At 47.9% G+C, this 20911-nt stretch overlaps 1 protein-coding gene across 1 annotated transcript in view; it reads left to right on the forward strand.

Moving 5' to 3' along the window:
- Positions 1-12157: 12157 nt before the first annotated feature.
- LOC139230125 (valine--tRNA ligase-like) overlaps positions 12158-20911 on the forward strand; it is a 77757-nt gene continuing 69003 nt past the window's right edge. The window contains exons 1-3 of the mRNA XM_070861968.1: positions 12158-12863; positions 13748-14132; positions 16854-16993. Coding sequence (XP_070718069.1) covers positions 13770-14132; positions 16854-16993 — 503 coding nt within the window. The 5' untranslated portion in view covers positions 12158-12863; positions 13748-13769. The remainder of the gene's footprint in view (positions 12864-13747; positions 14133-16853; positions 16994-20911) is intronic.

Genomic DNA, 20911 nt, shown 5'->3' on the forward strand with positions numbered 1-20911 from the left:
TCTGTCTATCCTTCCTGAATGTTGAATACCCCTGGATGTTGAGTTCCCAGCCTTGGTCACCCTGGAGCCATGTCTCCGTGATGCCAATTATATCATATTCATTAATTGCTGCCTGTGCAGTTAATTCATCCACCTTATTACGAATACTCCTTGCATTGAGGCACAGAGCCTTCAGGCTTATCTTTTTATCACACTTTGCCCTTTTAGAATGTTACTGCGATGTGGCCCTTTTTGATTTTTGCCTTGGGTTTCTCTGCCCTCCACTTTTACTTTTCTTCTTTCTATCTTTTGCTTCTGCCCCATTCTACTTCCCTCTGTCTCCCTGCATAGGTTCCCATCCCCCTGCCATATTAGTTTAACCCCTCCCCAACCGCATTAGCAAACACTCCCCCTCGGACATTGGTTCCGGTCCTGCCCAGGTGCAGACCGTCCGGTTTGTACTGGTCTCATCTCCCCCAGAACCGGTTCCAATGTCCCAGGAATTTGAATCCCTCCCTTCTGCACCACTCCTCAAGCAACGTATTCATCTGAGCTATCCTGCGATTCCTACTCTGACTAGCACGTGGCACTGGTAGCAATCCTGAGATTACTACCTTTGAGGTCCTTGTCCATAATTCAATGTGAGATAATGTTGGCAAGCACGTCCGCTGCCACCACTGAAAGCCTGCGGGTCATGTTTGTCACGCACGGACGGGCCATGTTTTACCAGTGCCGAGTTCAAAGAGTTCATGACCCATAACGGGATCAAACATGTTACATCTGCCCCGTTCAAACCTGCATCAAATGGTCAGGCAGAGAGAGCAGTGCAAACTATCAAGCAGGGCTTGAAGAGGGTAACTGAAGGCTCACTGCAGACTCGCCTATCCCAATTTCTGCTTAGCTACCGCACGAGACCCCACTTGCTCACTGGGATTCCACCTGCTGAACTGCTCAAGAAAAGGGCACTTAAGACAAGGCTCTTGTTAGTTCACCCTGATGTACATGAACAGGTAGAGAGCAGTCAGCTTCAACAAAGTACATATCATGATAGCGCAAATGTGTCACGTGAAATTGAAATCAATGATCCTGTATTTGTATTGAATTATGGACAAGGTCCCAAGTGGCTTCCCGGCGCTATTGTGGCCAAAGAGGGGAGCAGGGTGTTTCGGGTCAAACTTTCAAATGGAGTCATTCACCGGAAACACTTGGACCAAATCAACCAGAGCAACCCACTTTGGACCCTACCTTCCTTGACCCCCCCAATATACACACCAGTGGCAACCAACCCAGCGGTTGGCCACGAAGCAGAACCCATCACCCGCAGCAGTCCAGCAGGACTCACCACACCAGCCAAGGCCAGCTGCACAGTAGCCCAGTGAGTGCCCAACAAACGCTTCACTAAAACCAGCATTTGCACCGAGATGATCAAGCAGGGAACGAAAGGCCCTAGATCAACTCACCTTGTAAATAGTTACACTGTTGACTTTGGGGGAGGGGGGGTGTTGTTTTGTATGTAAACTTGTATATACTTCGTACAGCCACCAGAGGGCTCATCCCCTGGAGTCCCAAGAGATCCCACAATCCCTTGGGAGCACAGGTACTTAAGGAGGCCTCACAGACTGGAGAGGCATTCTGGAGACCTGCAATAAAAGATTAAGGTCACACTTTACTTTGAGCTCACAGTTTCCAGTCAGACTCTTTATTTATATATAACAATCACTATACCAGGATATGTGCTGTGTAACTCATGCACAAACTTCTCTTCCCTTTCTTAGGCATTACAACACGATTGCCCCACAGTATGCAATCTGCTTGAATGTACAGTTCGTCCTTGCGACGAATGCACGGTTTGGCCTCCTCGCACATTTTCTTCGGCATGGCAGACCAATCTCCTTTGAGGATGCAACCCTTTACCACCGATAATATTGGGCCCTGGCTGGTCCAAGTCTTAACTTGTTGAGCCGTGACAGGGGTACCTTCACTCTCAAAAGCATCCATGCTTAACATTAAATCTGCTGGTTGTGGCGTTTCCACCTCCAGTGTGGGCAACGGCAACCGGCTCAAAGCATTGGCACAATTCTCTGTGCCAGATCTGTGGTGAATAACATAATCATAGGCAGATAATGTCAGCGCCCACCTTTGGATACGGGATGAAGCATTGGTATTGATACCTTTGCTCTCGGAAAACAATGAAATGAGCGGATTGTGATCAGTCTCTAATTCGAACCTCAGACTGAACACACACGCTAAAGCTTATTTTTCTACAATACTGTAGGCTCTTCCTGCTTTAGACAAACTTTTGGATGCATACGCGACAGGTTGAAGTTTCCCCGACTCATTGGTTTGTTGTAATACACAACCAATTCCATATGACGATGTGTCACAGGCCAAAACTAAACATTTACATGGGTCATAATGTACCAGCAGCTTGTTCGAGCAAAGCAGATTGGTGGCTTTCTCGAAAGCTCTGTCTTGCAATGCACCCCACACCCAGTTGTTGCCTTTTCTCAATAGCATATGCAGAGGTTCAAGTAGGGTGCTCAATTTAGGTAGGAAGTTATCAAAGTAGTTCAGTAGATCCAGGAACAAATGCAGCTCCATCACGTTCTGTGGCTTGGGTGCATTCTTGATGGCTTTGGTTTTCACGTCAGTAGGTCTGATGCCATCAGCGGCGATTTTTCTCCTGAGGAATTCGACCTCTGGTGCCATGAAGACGCACTTCGAGTGTTTCAGTCTGAGTCCCACTCTATCCAAACGCAGTAGAACCTCTTCCAGGTTGTTCAGATGTTACTTGGCGTCACGACTGGTGATCAGGATATCAGCTTGGAACATGAACACGGAACGGACTTCAGTAGACTTTCCATATTCCTCTGGAATATTGCTGCAGTCGAGCGAATTCCAAACCGGCACCTGTGGTAAATAAACAGCCCTTTGTGCGTGTTAATGCACGTAAGTCTCTTCGGCGTCTCAACCAACTCCTGCGTCATACAGGTCGACGTCAAGTCCAGTTTTGTGAACGACTTCCCTCCGGCTAGCATCGCAAACAATTCATCAGCCTTCGCTAACGGGTACTGATCTTGTTTTGAAACCCTGTTGATCGTAGCCTTGTACACTCCACAGATTCTGACTGTGCCATCACTTTTCAGCACAGGAACAATGGGGCTGGCCCATTCATTAAATTCGACCGATGATATGATCCCTTCACGCTGGAGTCTGTCCAGTTCAATTTTGACCTTCTCCCTCATCATATACAGCCTCACCCGAGCTTTATGATGGACGGGTCTTGCATCTGAGTCCACGTGGATCTGCACCTTGGCTCCCGTGAAGTTGCCGATCCCCGGTTCGAACAGTGAGGGGAACTTGCTCAATACTTGGGCACATGTATCTTCCTCCGACGAGAATGCCTTTATGTTGTTCCAGTTGAATCTGATTTTCCCCAATCAGCTCCAGCCGAACAGCGTTGGGCCATTGCCTGGAACAATCCACAGCGGTAACTCGTGAACCGCACCGTTAAAAGAAACATTAATTTGTGCACTGCCAATCACCTTTATCAGTTCTTTGGTGTACCTGCGCCGCTTGGCATTAACAGGGCTTAGCCTGGGCCTCACAGTTTTAGTATCCACAGCTTATTAAATGCCCTCTTGTTCATGATCGATTGACTCGCCTCCATGTCCAGTTCCATCGATACCGGTATCCTGTTGAACTTCACATTAATCAAAATTGGTTTACTCTTGATTATGAAAGAGTACAGTCCAAACACTTCCTCTTCTGGCATCTCAGATTGCATATTCGGATCTGCGCTAGTTTGACTCTCATCCTCCACGTGCTGTGTCGCAGATCGCTTGCTCACCTGCGGATATTTGCGCTGGAGATGCTCCACTCTCAGACAGCCTTTGCAACTATATTGCTTAAATCAGCACTGCTGGTGCCAATGATTTCCCTCACAACGCCACACGGAGAAGTCGGATACATTCCCGCTGGCGGACTTTGAGCAGCCACAGGTTTCCCGAATGTAGCCGGATAGGCCCTGCCATGTGCCGCTCTGCCGAACGCCGAATCAATCGCATTTACAATACTTGCCGAGGTTCGGTTCTTCACTGAAATTTGCTTTAAACTCCTGTCCATCGTCATACATGATTGAGCGAGCTGGATGGCCCTTTTTAAATTCAACTCCTCCACCGCCAGAAGTTTGCGCAGAATCACTCGTGGTTGATGCCAATAACGAATAAGTCCCACAGCATGTCTGCCAACACCGTCCCGAACTTGCACGGTCCCGCTAGACGTCTCAGGTCAGCAACAAATTAGATGATTAGATTCTTTATCAGACTATAGATCTTTGAACCGTACACAGTGAGGAACATGGCCCGGTGCCGATCTGCATCGCCGACCTCCTTCATTTTGTTGGCCACGAAGTACTGGTTCAAACGGCTCACAAAGTTTTACAAATCTTCTCCCTCCACGAATCGCCCTAAAAATCCAATCATGCTCATTTTGTAAACAAAGGTTCTTGTACTCTCGTCGCCAAATATTATGTATGCAATAAAGGTACAAACTGAGTACTGTTTAACTGAACAAGATACACCTTTGGCTCTGCTTTATTATGGCCCAAAGTGCCTGACTCAAAAATGGCTGGCCTTTTATACCAGAGCAGCACCATGTTCGTGCTGCTCAGTGGTCTCCATCAATGACGCCATCTGGTGGCTACAAACAGCATGTATTTACATGACACAGCCTATTATGTGGCACTTTGTTGAACAGAAATCCACGTCAACCACATTGCCCTCATCAACCCTCTCTGTTACCTTATAAAAAAACTCGATTAAGTTGGTTTAACACTATTCAGAACAGAGTACTGGTTGGAGATCAAGATGGACTCGGGGGACTCCTGTACTACCTGCCTGGTCCTCATTCCTCATACCTACATAATAGACATTGTTCAACTTAAGACCTTAATTCCGGACTTAACCACATCACTCTCAAACTCAATATGAAATTCTTTGATATTATGATTACTATTCCTCAAAGGATTCTTTACTGTACGATCACTAATTAACCCATGTCTCATTACATAGTACTGGATTAAAAAAAATTGTTCCCTAGTTGCTTCCCCGACAGATTGTTCTAGTAAACTGTCTTGAATGCACTCCATGAACTTGTCCTCCAAAGTACCTTTGACAATTTGGTTTGTCCAGTCTATATGAAGATAATTCCCCACAATTATTGCATTGATTATTGCATTATTTCCATAACTGGAGGAGCGCAGAGATCTCTGAGGGTAGTAGGTAGGGTTGGAGGAGATTTCAGAGATAGGGAGGGAGCGAGGCTATGGAGGGTTTTTAAAACCGGGATGAGAATTTTAAAATCGAGACGTTGTCGGATCAGGAGCCAATGTAGGTCAGCCAACAGAGGGGAATGATCGGTGAACAGGACTTGGTGCAAGTTAGGATATGGGAAGCAGACAACGCCTATATGAATGTTGAAACATATAGACGAAACAACAGAATATAAGTCAGTGGAGAGAAACATCGGAACTTTATAACGTGCCGGTCGGATCGCATCTTGCATACTCGTGCCCACCTCTGGTCACCAGAACACAAAAGAGACATTCAAGTGCAGAAATGAGCCTTGCGGCGGATCCCCGGGTTTCAGGGGGTCTGAGTTATGGGGAAAGATGAGAAATTTGGGCTTTTAAGCCAAGAAAGGAGATGTCTGAGAGGTGATCTTATGTAAAATAGTTATGAAAATAAAAAAAGTAAACCTGGAATAGAATCATAGAATCATAGAAATTGGCAGCATGGAAGGAGGCCATTTCAGCCCATCGTGTCTGTGCCGGCCGACCAAGAGCTATCCAGCCTAATCCCACTTTCCAACTCTAGATCCGTAGCCCTGTAGGTTACAACATTTCAAGTGCACATCCAAGTACCTTTTAAATGTGGTGAGGGTTTCTGCCTCTACCACCCTTTCAGGCAGTGAGTTCCAGACCCCCACCACCCTCTGGGTGAAAAAAAATCTCCTCACATCCTCTCTAAACCTCCTGCCAACTACTTTAAATATATGTCCCCTGGTTTTTGACCCCTCTACTAAGGGAAACACTCTATCTAGACCCCTTATAATTTTATACACCTCAATGAAGCCTCCCCATCAGCCTACTCTGTTCCACCACAGCCTATCCAATCTATCCTCATAGCTAAAATTCTCCCATCCAGGCAACATCCTCGTAAATCTCCTCTGTACCCTCTCTAGTGCAATCACATCTTTCCTGTAATGTGGTGACCAGAACAGCACGCAGTTCTCTAGCTGTGGCCGAACTAGTGTTGTATACAGTTCAAGCATAACCTCCCTGCTCTTGTATTCTATGCCTCGGCTAATAAAGGCAAGTATTCCATATACCTTCTTAACTGTTATATGTGTAAACTTGTATATACCCTGTTCAGCCACCAGAGGGCTCCTCCTTTGAAGTCCCAAGGGATCCCATAATCCCTTGGGAGTACAGGTATTTAAGGAGGCCTCACAGGCTGGAGAGGCACTCTGGAGACCTGCAATAAAAGACTACGGTCACACTTTACTTTGAGCTCACAGTATCCAGTCAGACTCTTTCTTCATACATAACAACTGGTGACGAGATACAGATAATGAACCCAATGATGCAGAGAACAGTGGGCATCCTGGAGAAATTCTCAGAGGGAGATGATTGGGAAACCTTTGTGGAGCGACTCGACCAATACTTCATGGCCAATGAGCTGGAAGGAGAAGTGAATGCTGCCAAACGAAGGGCGATTCTCCTCACCATCTGCGGGGCACCAACATATGGCCTCATGAAAAATCTGCTTGCCCCAGCGAAACCCACAGAGAGGTCGTACGATGATTTGTGCACACTGGTCCGGGAGCATTTGAACCCGAAGGAAAGCGTTCTGATGGCGAGGTATCGATTCTACACTTACAAAAGGTCTGAAGTGGCGAGTTATGTTGCCGAGCTAAGACGCCTTGCAGGATATTGCGAATTTAAAGAACATTTGGAGCACATGCTCAGAGACTTTTTCGTACTTGGCATTGGCCATGAAATGATACTTTGCAAACTTTTGACTGTAGAGACCCCAACCTTGAGTAAGGCCACAGCAATAGCCCAGGCGTTCATTGCCACCAGTGACAATACTAAGCAAATCTCTCAGCACACGAGTGCTGCTACACGTACTGTGAACAAAGTGATGTTGTTTTCGAATCGCAACATACAGGGCAGGCCCCGCATGCCTGCAGCTGCACGTCCGCAGATGTCTCAGAGTCCACCATCAAGGGTGATGACTGCAAGGCCATTAACACCTTGTTGGTGCTGCGGGGGTGATCATCATTTCCATTCATATCGCTTCAAAGGGTACGTTTGCAAGGGCTGTGGAACAATGGGACACCTCCAACATATGTGCAGGCAAGCTGCAAATCCTGTTAATCCTGCAAACCACCATGTTGCAGAGGAGGACAGATCCACGGTGGATCATGACGAACCAGAGCCTCAGACTGAGGAGGCAGAGGTATATGGGGTGCACACATTTACCCCGATAATGCTGAAGGTTGAACTAAATGGACTCCCGGTGTCAATGGAGTGGGACACAGGCGCGAGCCAGTCCATCATGAGTAAAAAGACTTTAGAAAAATTGTGGTGCAGCAGGGCCTCAAGGCCGGTCTTGACTCCAATTCGCACGAAACTAAGAACTTACACAAATGAACTGATTCCTGTAATCGGCAGTGTACTGTAAAGATCTCCTACGATGGAGCGGTGCACAAGCTACCACTCTGGGTGGTACCGGGCGATGGTCCCCCTCTGCTCGGCAGGAGCTGGCTGGGAAAGATATGCTGGAACTGGGACGATGTCCGAGTGATATCGCCCGCTGACGACACTTCGTGTGCCCAGGTCTTAAACAAGTTCCCCTCGCTGTCCTCTCCCCAGGCATCAGGAAGTTCCAAGGAGTAAAAGTGCAGATCCACTTAATTCCAGGGGCACGATCCATCCATCACAAGGGGAGAGCAGTACCGTACATGATGAGAGAAAGGGTAGAGATTGAGCTAGACCAGTTGCAAAGAGAGGGCATCATTTCACCGAGTGAATTCAATGAGTGGGCCAGCCCATTCGTTCCAGTCCTCAAGGGAGATGGCACCGTCAGAATCTGTGGCGATTACAAAGGAACTATCAATCGTTTCTCCCCGCAGGACCAATACCCACTACCAAAGACTGATGAACTTTTTGCTATGCTGGCGGTAGGAAAGACGTCCACGAAGCTGGTTCTGACCTCGACCTACATGACGCAGGCGCTGGAGGAATCATCGAAGGCCCTCACCTGCATTAAAGGTCGACACGCACAAGGTCTCTTAATTTATAACAGATGCCCGTTTGGATTCGATCAGTTCCACGAAACATGGAACCAGGGGTCTAAGGATAAGGGGTAAGCCATTTAGGACCGAGATGAGGAGAAACTTCTTCACCCAGAGAGTGGTGAACTGTGGAATTCTCTACCACAGAAAGTTGTTGAGGCCAATTCACTAAATATATACAAAAAGGAGTTAGATGTAGTCCTTACTACTAGGGGGATCAAGGGATATGGCGAGAAAGCAGGAATGGGGTACTGAGGTTGCATGTTCAGCCATGAACTCATTGAATGGCAGTGCAGGCTCGAAGGGCCAAATGGCCTACTCCTGCACCTATTTTCTATGTTTCTATGTAAGTCGGTCCCGCGCACGGTTTTTTTCCAGGACGACATCTTGGTTACAGGTCGGCTCACAGTCGAGCATCTGCAGAACCTGGAGGTGGTTCTTAGTCGACTCAACTGCGTGGGGCTCAGGTTAAAATGCTCGAAGTGCATTTTCCTGGTGCCTGAAGTGGAGTTCCTGGGGAGGAGAATCACGGTGGATGGTATCAGGCCCACCGATTCAAAGATGGAAGCAATCGAGAACGCACTGAGGCCACAGAATTTGACTTGGAAACTAACCATAAGCCAATAATATCACTGTTTTCCGAGAGTAAGGGGATAAATACTAATGCATCGGCCTGCATCCAGAGATGGGCGCTCTTGTTGTCCGCATACAACTACGCTATCCGCCACAGGCCAGGCACCAAAAACTGTGCCGATGCTCTTAGTAGGCTGCCATTGTCCACCACGGGGGTTGAAATGGCGCAGCCCGCAGATTTAGTCATGGTTATGGAAGCATTTGAGAGTGAGCAATCACCCGTCACAGCCCGACAGATTAGCACCTGGACAAGCCAGGACCCCTTACTGTCCCTAGTTAAAAACTGTGTGCTTTACGGGAGCTGGTCCAGTGTCCCAGTGGAAATGCAGGAAGAGATAAAGCCGTACCAGCGGCGCAGAGATGAAATGTCTATACAGTCAGACTGCCTTCTGTGGGGGAATTGAGTAGTGGTCCCCAAAAAGGGCCTCCACAGTAGCCACCCAGGCATTGTAATGATGAAAACGACAGCCAGATCCCACGTCTGGTGGCCCGGTATCAACGCGGACTTAGAGTCCTGCGTGCACAGATGTAACACATGCTCGCAGTTAAGCAATGCACACAGGGAGGCACCACTAAGTTTATAGTCTTGGCCCTCGAAACCGTGGTCTAGGGTCCATGTCGACTATGCAGGCCCGTTCTTGGGTAAAATGTTCCTTGTGGTTGTAGATGCATACTCCAAATGGATTGAATGTGAGATAGTGTCGGCAAGCACGTCCGCTGCCACCACTGAAAGCCTGCGGGCTATGTTTGCCACGCACGGACTACCTGATGTCCTCATGAATGACAACAGGCCATGTTTTACCAGTGCCGAGTTAAAAGAATTCATGACCCACAACGGGATCAAACATGTTACATCTGCCCTCATCAAACCAGCATCCAATGGTCAGGCAGAAAGAGCAGTGCAAACTATCAAGCAAGGTTTGCAGAGGGTAACTGAAGACTCACTGCAGACTCGCCTATCCCGAGTTCTGCTGAACTACCGCACGAGACCCCACTCGCTCACTGGGATTCCACCTGCTGAACTACTCACTTAAGACAAGGCTCTCGTTAGTTCACCCTGATCTACATGAACAGGTAGAGAGCAGGCGGCTCCAACAAAGTACATATCATGATAGCGCAAATGTGTCACGCGAAATTGAAATCAATGATCCTGTATTTGTATTGAATTATGGACAAGGTCCCAAGTGGCTTCCTAGCACTGTTGTGGCCAAAGAGGGAGCAGGGTGTTTCGAGTCAAACTTTCAAATGGACTCATTCACTAGAAACACTTGGACCAAATCAAACTCAGATTCACGGACTATCCTGAGCAACCCATCTTGGACCCTACCTTCTTTGACCCCCCAACATACACACCAGTGGCAACCAACACGAAGCAGAACCCATCACCCAGCAGGACTCACCACACCAGGCAGCCCAGCAAGGTCAGCTGCACAGCAGCCCAGCGAGGGCCCAACAGACAATTCATCAACACCAGCATTTGCATCGAGATGAGGAGAAACTTCTTCACTCAGGGCAAGAAGGCTCCAGATCGACTCACTTTGTAAATAGTTACACTGTTGACTTTGGCGGGGGGGGGGGGGGAGTGTTGTTATATATGTAAACTTGTATATACCCTGTACAGCCACCAGAGAGCTCATCCCCTGAAGTCCCAAGGGATCCCATAATCCCTTGGGAGCACAGGTACTTAAAGAAGCCTCACAGGTTGGAGAGGCACTCTGGAGACCTGTAGTAAAAGACTAAGGTCCCACTTTACTTTGAGCTCACAGTATCCAGTCAGACTCTTTCTTCATACATAACATTAACTACCTGGCCTGCTACTTTCCATGGACATACACTCCTAGCTCCCTTTGTTCCTGTACACTTCTCAGTGTCGTACCATTTAATATGTATTCCCTTGCCTTGTTAGCCCCCTTCCCCCCAAATGCATTACCTCACACTTCTCCAGATTGAATTCCATTTGCCACTGTTCTGCCCACCTGACCAGTTCACTGATATCTTCCTGCAGTCTACAGCTTTCTTCTTCATTATCAAGTTTCATCTGCAAACTTCTTAATCATACCCCCTATATTCAAGTCTAGATCATTGATGTATAACGCAAGGGACCAAGTTCTGAGCACTGCGGAACCCCACTGAAAACAGCCTTCCAGTCACAAAAACACCCAGCAACCATTACCCTCTAAACCATTGATATATACCAGACATTACTGTGGAATATTACTGTTAATTAAATTGCTGGACTAGAACAAGGGCTCACGGGTTCAAAATTATTAGAAGTTAATTTTATGACTGATATCAGGAAATTCTTCTCCACACAAAGGATGATGATGTGGAATAGGATTCCATGTAGAATAGTGGAGGGGAAAACCCTGGGATCATTTAGGTAACAATTGGATACTACAATAGGAGGCCTTAGTATTTTTCTGGATTAATGAATCGAGGTGAGCCGAATGGTCATCCTCACCTGTAATTGCCTTTTGCTTAAGCTTCAAAAGAAATTATTTGGCTGTGAAGCACTGAGGGCGTGAAAGGTATGCATTTAAATTCTATTTGCCATGGTGTAATCCTTCTGCCAAGAATACTATGGCAGAAATTCCACGTGCACATTTGGCAAACACGCTGTAAGACGTATGTAAGTCTGCACATTTCTGAAAAGGGTGCCGTTCCTTGCTTTCACTGGGTACAAATACTTCCTATTCAGAAATATGAACGAACAGACAAGACATTCAAAGTGCGTGTACGAGAAACATGTAGACTGCCAATAATAACCTTTCAGTTTCTATTTATTAGAACCAGAGGCCAAAAATGCTGTTTTTCCAGTTGCAAAACCTCCACCTCTTCTGACCACCAGGTGCCACTGGCTCGGAACAGAAATTCGCATGCGCATTCCACACGGCTTATGTATGCGCCCTTTTCTCTGCCGGACGAGAATTAAGAGACGATTCCTCTTATTGCAACAACGATTAGCAGAAGGTTGGCACTCCCGCCCCCATCCACCCCATAAAAATTGATAGCGTTGTCTTTATTATTATAGGATGTAAAATGTTTTGAGATGCGTGTGGGAGCTGGGTCACCAGGAAGGGGAGGCGGGCAGTCCCAGCCGCGGGGTCCTGGTTCTGCTCCGAGCACATGGGTGTCAGTGTGGAGTGCGGAGCCGGTGAGTGAGTGAGTGAGTGAGCGAGTTCGGGGAGCGCTGTCTTGGAACAGGGCCGCGCTCCATTCGAACGTCGGGCTGTGTCACGGCGTTCTGTTCGAACATCGGGCTGTGTCGCGGCGTTCCATTCGAACCTCAGCCAGGCTCTGGCCGATCAGGCGGCGTCTTTCATTCGGACCCCACTCACAAGGGATCTAACCGACCTTTTCAGCCCCTACCCCCGCCCCCCTGGTCATCTCACGGTGATGGTTGGTGGTTTGGTGTGCAGCTGTCTACAACAATACAGAAGCAAAATAGTGCGGATGCTGGAATCTGGAATAAAAACAGAAAATGCTGGAAATCTCAGCGGGTCAGGCAGCATCCGTGGAGAGGAAGCAGACTTTACGTTTCGGGCCCGTGTCCTTAATGTGCAATTGCCTGTTTCTTCCCTCGGTGCAGCTCGCTGGAGTTCCCTTCCTGTGGGCCGAACAGCTGATGCAACCCTGCAGCAGAGGCTGATCGACTTTCCAGCCAGCTGCAATGTTTTGATGGTTACTAGATTGCAGGATTCCAGACTCTCTTGTCGTTGTCAATAATTTTTTGTTTGTTTCTGATTTCGGGTTACTGCCTATTTAAGAAATTTTTATAAGATGTGTGTATACTTTTTCAATATTTCACTTTCACTCTTTTCTGGCAGTTTGTGAACCTACACCCTCCCCCTACGTCTAAACACATACTTTGCAACAGGAGCAACTCTCGGGTCAGTTATATCTATATATATCTTATATCTTATATACAGTTATATATATCTCCACTGCTGCTCTGCCACAGATTAAACCTGGGACATTTTGGCCTTTGACGGCCGTGCCTTCAGCTGCCGAGCCATAAGCTTTGGAATTCCTCTTGCCCCTCCTTTAAGACACTCCTTAAAACCTAACCTGTGTTTCACTTGTCCTAATATATCTTTTTTTTAAATGTGACTCTGTGTCAATTTTGATGCTTGACTGAAAAGAAAGACTTGGATTTATATAGCGCCTTTCACAACCACCGGATATCTCAAAGCACTTTACAGTCAATTAAGTACTTTTGGAGCATAGTTGCTGTTGTAATGTGGGAAACACGGCTGCCAACTTGCACACAGCAAGCTCCCACAAACAGCAATGTGGATAATGACCAGAAAATCTGTTTTTGTTATGTTAATTGAGGGCTAAATATTGGCTGCAGGACACCGGGGATAACTCCGCTGCTGTTCTTCGAAATAATGCCATGGGATCTTTTACGTGCACCTGAGAGAGCAGGATAGGACCTCGGTTTAACATTTCATCCGAAAGACGGCACCTCCGGCAGTGTAGAACTCTCTCAGCACTACACTGGAGTGTCAGCGTGGACTTTTGTGCTCGAAGTCCCTGGAGTGGGACTTGAACCCACAACCTTCTGACCCAGAGACGAGTGTGTGCTACCCACTGAGCCGCAGCTGACTATCTCCTGTGAAGCACCTGGGCACGTTTTACAACATTAAAGGCGCCGTACAAATGCAAGCGGTTTTATAAGGTGGAATTGTTGTGGAGTTGTAGAGAATGATATTAACGTTAAAAATTCCCTGCTTGTGTCTCCCTCCTCCCCGCCCCGCTTCCCGTTTTGTAGCTCGACCCCGGAGTATCCCAGGATGGCCTTGCCTGCGATCTACCTCTCCCCTCACCCTCACAACTTCCAGAATGCGAAGGTTCTGGTCACGCTGGAATACGGCAGGTTGAAGCCGAGCGTGGTGGAGATCCGCGGGCCGGCGGCAGGCGACACCCAGAGCCACTTGACGCTGTGCCGGTTGCCGGCGATGGAGACCGACACCAAGCTCTGCATCTGCGGAGCGACGGCTGTGGCGCACTACCTGGCCCCCGAGCGGATGAGGGGCTCCGGCGCGAAGGAGGCCGCCCTGGTGCAGCAGTGGCTGAGTTTTGCGGACAACGAGGTGGTGCAGCCGGCCTGTGCTTGGGCATTCCCTGTGCTGGGCCTGCTGAAGCACCACAAACAGGTACGATTCATGCAGCTTGCATAGAGAAAGAACTGAATTGCATGTCTCAAAGCGCCTTGCAGCCAATGACGTACTTTTGGAGTGCAGTCACCGTTGTAATGTGGGAAACACGGCAGCCAATTTGCACACAGCAAGCTCACATAAACAGCAATGTGATGATAATGACCAAATAATCTGTTTTTGAGGGATAAATATTGGCCCCAGGGCACCCGGGGATAACTCCCCTGCTCTTAAGAACATAAGAAATAGGAGCAGGAGTAGGCCACTTGGCTTCTAGAGCCAGCTCCGCCATTCCGTAAGATCATGGCTGATCTGATCATGCACTCAGCTCCACTTCGCATAACCCTTTATTCTCTTCTTCGAAATAGTGCCCATGGCATCGTTTACGTCCACTCGAGGAGCAGACGGGACCACGGTTTAACGTCGCATCCGAAAGTTGGTACCTCCTAACAGTGTAGCGCTCCCTCAGCGCTGCACTGGAGTGTCGGCCTAGATTTATGTGCTCAAGTCTCTGGAGTAGGACTTGAACCCACTACCTTCTGACTCGGAGGCGAGAGAGTGCTACCCACTGAGCCACGGTTGACACTAAACTGGAGCTCATCCAGCACATTGCTGCCCGTGTCCTAACTCGCACTAAGTCCCTCTCACCCATCACCCCTGTGCACACTGCCTCGATTTAAAAATGATCATTCTTGTTTTCAAATCCCTCCATGGCCTCGCCCGTCCCTATCTCTGTAATCCCCTTCAGCCTCGCAACCCTCTGAGATCTCTGCACTCCACCAATTCTGGCCTCTTCCTTCACCCCACCATTGGCGGCCATGCCTTTAGTTATCCAGGCCCTAAGCTCTCGCTGAACCTCTCCGCCTCATTCCTCCTTTTTAAGACGCTCCTTAAAACCTACCACTTTGACCAAACGCTTATTCACCTGTTGCTGTCCTAATATCTCCTTGTGTGCCTCGGCGCTAAATTGTTTTTTTCTGCTAATCGTTCCTGTGACCCGCCATTACTACGTGAAAGGCACAATGTATGCTATTTGTGACTGAATCGATGCACAGCGCAAACGTTACTTGCAATATTACAGCGATATCGGAGAGCACAGGTCCTGAAAAGCTGACACCATCCCAAAGTTCAAGAGATAACCTAAACTGGACAGAATTTTTCAGGACTTTGTGCCACTGGTGGGGCCTCAGTCAGCAGGTGGCTTATTGGCCCAAGGTTTTTTTTTTAATCCAATGATTCCAAGTCCCACTCCAGAGACTAGAGCAGAAAATCCAGGCTGATATTCCAGGATGAGTGAGCACTGCACTGTCAGAGGTGGTGTCTTTCCGTTGAGATGTTAAACCGGGGCCCCGTCTGCTTTTTCAGGTGGACGTAAACGATCCCACGGGCACTATTCTGGTTAGCCCCGGTGTCCTGGCCAATATTTATCCCTCAATCAACATCACAAAAAACCCCCAGATTATCTGATCATTGTCACATTGCTGTTTGTGGGAGCTTGCTGTGCGCAAACTGGCTGTTTCCTACATTACAACAGTGACTTCACTTCAAAAAGTACTTCATTGGCTGTAAAGTGCTTTGGGACGTCCTGAGGTCGTGAAAGGTGCTGTATAAATGCACGTCTTTCTTTCTATGGATGGAAAATGGTGGGCAGTTTACCTGGGATCTTCCCCAATAAACCGCTGGGTAACGTAGGGCTTTGGAAATTCTGCCATGTTTCTGTCAATTGCTTCCTTCAGCCTAAAGAGCTACCCCTTGAATTTGCCACTGACGACCTGAGTTATGTGCCTGACTCATTTGCCACTGAGTGAAGTAGCTATCTGTTGACCTTCCTTCCCTCTGGGGTTAAGTCGCTGTGCCCTGGTTACAGAGTTTATGATTCTGTCAAATGGATAGGGTTACCTGTGCGCCTGAAGAAAAAAAATTCCCCAAGTCGCCATTTTCTTCAGGGTACACATTCCCAGCTTTCTGTGTAGCTCAAATGCTTAATCCCTATTTGTCCTTCTCCGCGCCCTCTTCGAAGCCAGGATGCCCACCACTGTGCTACACTGTGCTCTTTCAATTCTACTTGCGCATCCCCAATTTGCATCACTCCACCATTGCAATGTAGGAAACACGGCAGCCAAAACAGCGCACAGCAAGCTCCCACAAACAGCAACGTGATAATGACAAGATCATCTATTTTAGTGATGTTGGTTGCAGGGTTAATATTGGCCAGGACACCGGGAAGAATTCCCCTGCTTTTCTTCGAAATAGTGCTGCGGTATCTTTTACGTCCACCTGAGAGAGCAGACGGGGCCTCAGGTTTAATGTCTCTTCCGAAAGACTGCACCTCAGACAGTGCAGCACTTCCTCAATACTGCACTGGGAGTGTCAGCCTAGATTTTGTGCTCAAGTCTCTGGATTGGCACTTGAACCGATGACCTTCTGATCCAGAGGTGAGAGTGCTACCCACTGAGCCACGGCTGATACTGTTATTGCGCTGATCGGAATCACAGCAACTGAGGTAGACGAGCCTGAGTGACGAGCATCCCTAGAACTCGCCCCCTATGGACCTGTAGTGGAACATCAAGTGTGTTCGAACCGCTTATGCTGCCCAGGCACTCGATTAACATTTCTCTCTCTCTCTTTCTCTCTCTCTCTCTCTCTCTCTCTCTCTCTCTCTCTCTCTCTCTCTCTCTCTCTCTCTCTCTCTCTCTCTCGCTCTGTTCTGTTTTGCCAAAGGCCGTTGACAGAGCCCAGCTGGGGCTGACGAAGATTCTGCGGTACCTCGATGACCATCTCAAGCTGCGAACCTACCTGGTGGGAGAGGGGATCACCTTGGCCGATATCGCCATCAGCTGCTCCCTGCTGCTGCCCTACAAGCACGTACGTAGTAAGCCTTTTCCCGCAAATGCTTCTGAACAAAATACAGTTTCCTACATTACAATAGTGGCAACACTTCAAAAATATTTTATTGGCTGTAAAGTCCAGAGGTCGTGAAAGGTGCAACAGAAATGCTGTAACTTCGATGGTATGAGACGTGAATTGGCTAGGATAGACTGGCGAATGATACTTAAAGGGTTGACGGTGGATAGGCAATGGCAAACATTTAAAGATCACATGGATGAACTTCAACAATTGTACATCCCTGTCTGGAGTAAAGATAAAATGGAGAAGGTGGCTCAACTGTGGCTAACAAGAGAAATTAGGGATAGTGTTAAATCCAAGGAAGAGGCATATAAATTGGCCAGTAAAAGCAGCAAACCTGAGGACTGGGAGAAATTTAGAATTCAGCAGAGGAGAACAAAGGGTTTAATTAGGAGGGGGGAAATAGAGTATGAGAGGAAGCTTGCTGGGAACATAAAAACTGACTGCAGAAGCTTCTATAGCTATGTGAAGAGAAAAAGATTAGTGAAGACAAATGTTGGTCCCTTGCAGTCAGAATCAGGTGAATTTATAATGGGGAACAAAGAAATGGCAGACCAATTGAACAAATACTTTGGTTCTGCCTTCATGAAGGAAGACACAAATAACCTTCCGGAAGTACTAGGGGACTGGGGGTCTAGTGAGAAGGAGGAACTGAAGGAAATCCTTATTAGTCAGGAAATTTTGTTAGGGAAATTGATGGGATTGAAGGCCGATAAATCCCCGGGGCCTGGTAGTCTGCATCTCAGAGTACTTAAGGAAGTGGCCCTAGAAATAGTGGATGCATTGGTGATCATTTTCCAACAGTCTATCGACTCTGGATCAGTTCCTATGGACTGGAGGGTGGCTAATGTAACATCACTTTTTAATAAAAGGAGGGAGAGAGAAAGTGGGTAATTATAGACTGGTTAGCCTGACATCAGTAATGGGGAAAATGTTGGAATCAACTATTTAAAAATGAAATAGCAGCGCATTTGGAAAGCAGTGACAGGATCGGTCTAAGTCAGCATGGATTTATGAAGGGGAAATCATGCTTGACAAATCTTCTAGAATTTTTTGAGGATGTAACTAGTAGGGTGGACATGGGAGAACCAGTGGATGTGGTATATTTGGACTTCCAACGGGCTTTTGACAAGTTCCCACACGAGATTGGTGTGCAAAATTAAAGCACATGGTATTGGGGGTAATGTATTGACGTGGATAGAGAACTGGTTGGCAGACAGAAAGCAGAGAGTCGGGATAAAGGGGTAATTTTCAGAATGACAGGCAGTGACGAGTGGGGTGCCGCAGGGGTCAGTGCTGGGACCCCAGCTATTTACAATATACATCAATGATTTAGATGAAGGAATTGAGCGTAATATCTCCAAGTTTGCAGATGACACTAAGCTGGGTGGCAGTGTGAGCTGTCAGAAGGATGCTAAGAGACTACAGGGTGACTTGGACAGGTTAGGTGAGTGGGCAAATGCATGGCAGATGCTATATAATGTGGATAAATGTAAGGTTATCTACTTTGTTGGCAAAAACATGAAGGCAGAATATTATCTGAATGGTGACAGATTAGGAAAAGGGAGGTGCAACGAGACCTGGGTGTCATGTACATCAGTCATTGAAGGTTGGCATGCAGGTACAGCAGGCGGTGAAGAAGGCAAATGGCATGTTGGCTTTCATAGCTAGGGGATTTGAGTAAAGGAGTAGGGAGGTCTTACTGCAGCTGTACAGGGCCTTAGTGAGACCTCACCTGGAATATTGTGTTCAGTTTTGGTCTCCTAATCTGAGGAAGGACGTTCTTGCTATTGAGGGAGTACAGCGAAGGTTCACCAGACTGATTCCAGGGATGGCAGGACTGACATATGAGGAGAGACTGGATCTACTGGGCCTGTATTCACTGAGGTTTAGAAGAATGAGAGGAAATCTCATAGAAACATATAAAATTCTGACGGGACTGGACAGGTTAGATGCAGGAAGAATGTTCCTGATGTTGGGGAAGTCCAGAACCAGGGGTCACAGTCTAAGGTTAAGGGGTAAGCCATTTAGGACCGAGATGAGGAGAAACTTCTTCAATCAGAGAGTTGTTAACCTGTGGAATTCTCTTCTGCAGAGAGTTGTTGATGCCAGTTCGTTAGATATATTCAAGAGAGAGTTTTTCCTTTTTTCCTCCTCCTCCTCTTTCCTTCCTTCCTCTTCCTTCCTTCCTTCTTCCTTCCTTCCTTCCTTCCTTCCTTCCTTCCTTCCTTTCCTTCCTTCCTTCTCCTTCTTCCCTCTCTTTCCTTCCTTCACTCCTTCCTTCACTCCTTCCTTCCTTCCTTCTCTCCTTCCTCCTCTTCTTCCTCCTCTTCCTTCCTTCCTCCTCTTCCTTCCTCCTCTCCTCTCCTCTCCTCTCCTCTCTCTCCTCTCCTCTCTCTCCTTCCTTCCTTCACCCCTTTCCTTCACCCCTTCCTTCCTTCCTTCCCCCTTCCTTCCTTCCTTCACCCCTTCCTTCCTTCACCCCTGCCTTCCTTCCTTCCCTTCTCTCCTTCCTTCTCTTTCCTTCTTCCTCTTCTTCCTTCCTTCCTTCACTCCTTCCTTCACTCCTTCCTTCACTCCTTCCTTCACTCCTTCCTTCACTCCTTCCTTCACTCCTTCCTTCACTCCTTCCTTCACTCCTTCCTTCACTCCTTCCTTCACTCCTTCCTTCACTCCTTCCTTCACTCCTTCCTTCACTCCTTCCTTCACTCCTTCCTTCACTCCTTCCTTCCTTCCTTCTCTCCTTCCTCCTCTTCCTTCCTTCCTCCTCTTGCTTCCTTCCTTCTCTCCTTCCTTCCTTCTCTCCTTCCTTTCTCCTTCCTTCCTTCCTTCTCTCCTTCTCTCCTTCCTTCCTTCCTTCTCTCCTTCCTTCCTTCCTTCTCCCTTCCTTCCTTCCTTCACCCCTTCCTTCCTTCCTTCACCCCTTCTCTCCTTCCCTCCTTCCTTCTCTCCTTCCTTCCTTCTCTCCTTCCTTCCTTCTCTCCTTCCTTCCTTCTCTCCTTCTCTCCTTTCTTCCTTCTCTCCTTCCTTCCTTCTCTCCTTCCTTCCTTCCTTCTCTCCTTCCTTCCTTCTCTCCTTCCTTCCTTCTCTCCTTCCTTCCTTCCTTCTCTCCTTCCTTCCTTCCTTCTCTCCTTCCTTCTTTCCTTCTTTCCTTCTTTCCTTCTCTCCTTCTCTCCTTCTCTCCTTCTCTCCTTCTCTCCTTCTCTCCTTCTCTCCTTCTCTCCTTCTCTCCTTCTCTCCTTCTCCTTCACACCCTTCCTTCCTTCCTTCACCCCTTCTCTCCTTCCTTCTCTTTCCTTCCTTCACTCCCTTCCTTCCTTCCTTCCTTCCTTCGTTCCTTCCTTCCTTCTCTCCTTCCTCCTCTTCCTCCTCTTCCTCCTTCCTTCCTTCCTTCCTCCTTTCCTTCCTTCCTTCCCTTCCTTCCTTCCTTCCTTCCTTCCTTCCTTCCTTCCTTCCTTCCTTCCTTCCTTCCTTCCTTCCTTCCTTCCTTCCTTCCTTCCTTCCTTCCTTCCTTCCTTCCTTCCCTCCTCTTCCTCCTCTTCCTCCTCCTCCTTCCTCTCCTTCCTCTCCTTCCTCTCCTTCCTCTCCTTCTCTCCTTCCTTCCTTCTCTCCTTCCTTCCTTCTCTCCTTCCTTCCTTCTCTCCTTCCTTCCTTCTCTCCTTCCTTCTCTCCCTCTTTCCTTCACTCTTTCCTTCACTCCTTCCTTCACTCCTTCCTTCCCTCCTTCCTTCCCTCCTTCCTTCCCTCCTTCCTTCCCTCCTTCCTTCCCTCCTTCCTTCCCTCCTTCCTTCCCTCCTTCCTTCCCTCCTTCCTTCCCTCCTTCCTTCCCTCCTTCCTTCCCCTTCCTTCCTTCCTTCCTTCCTTCTCATCCT

Source organism: Pristiophorus japonicus, chromosome 19, assembly GCF_044704955.1.
Source record: "Pristiophorus japonicus isolate sPriJap1 chromosome 19, sPriJap1.hap1, whole genome shotgun sequence".
NCBI lineage: Eukaryota > Metazoa > Chordata > Chondrichthyes > Pristiophoridae > Pristiophorus > Pristiophorus japonicus.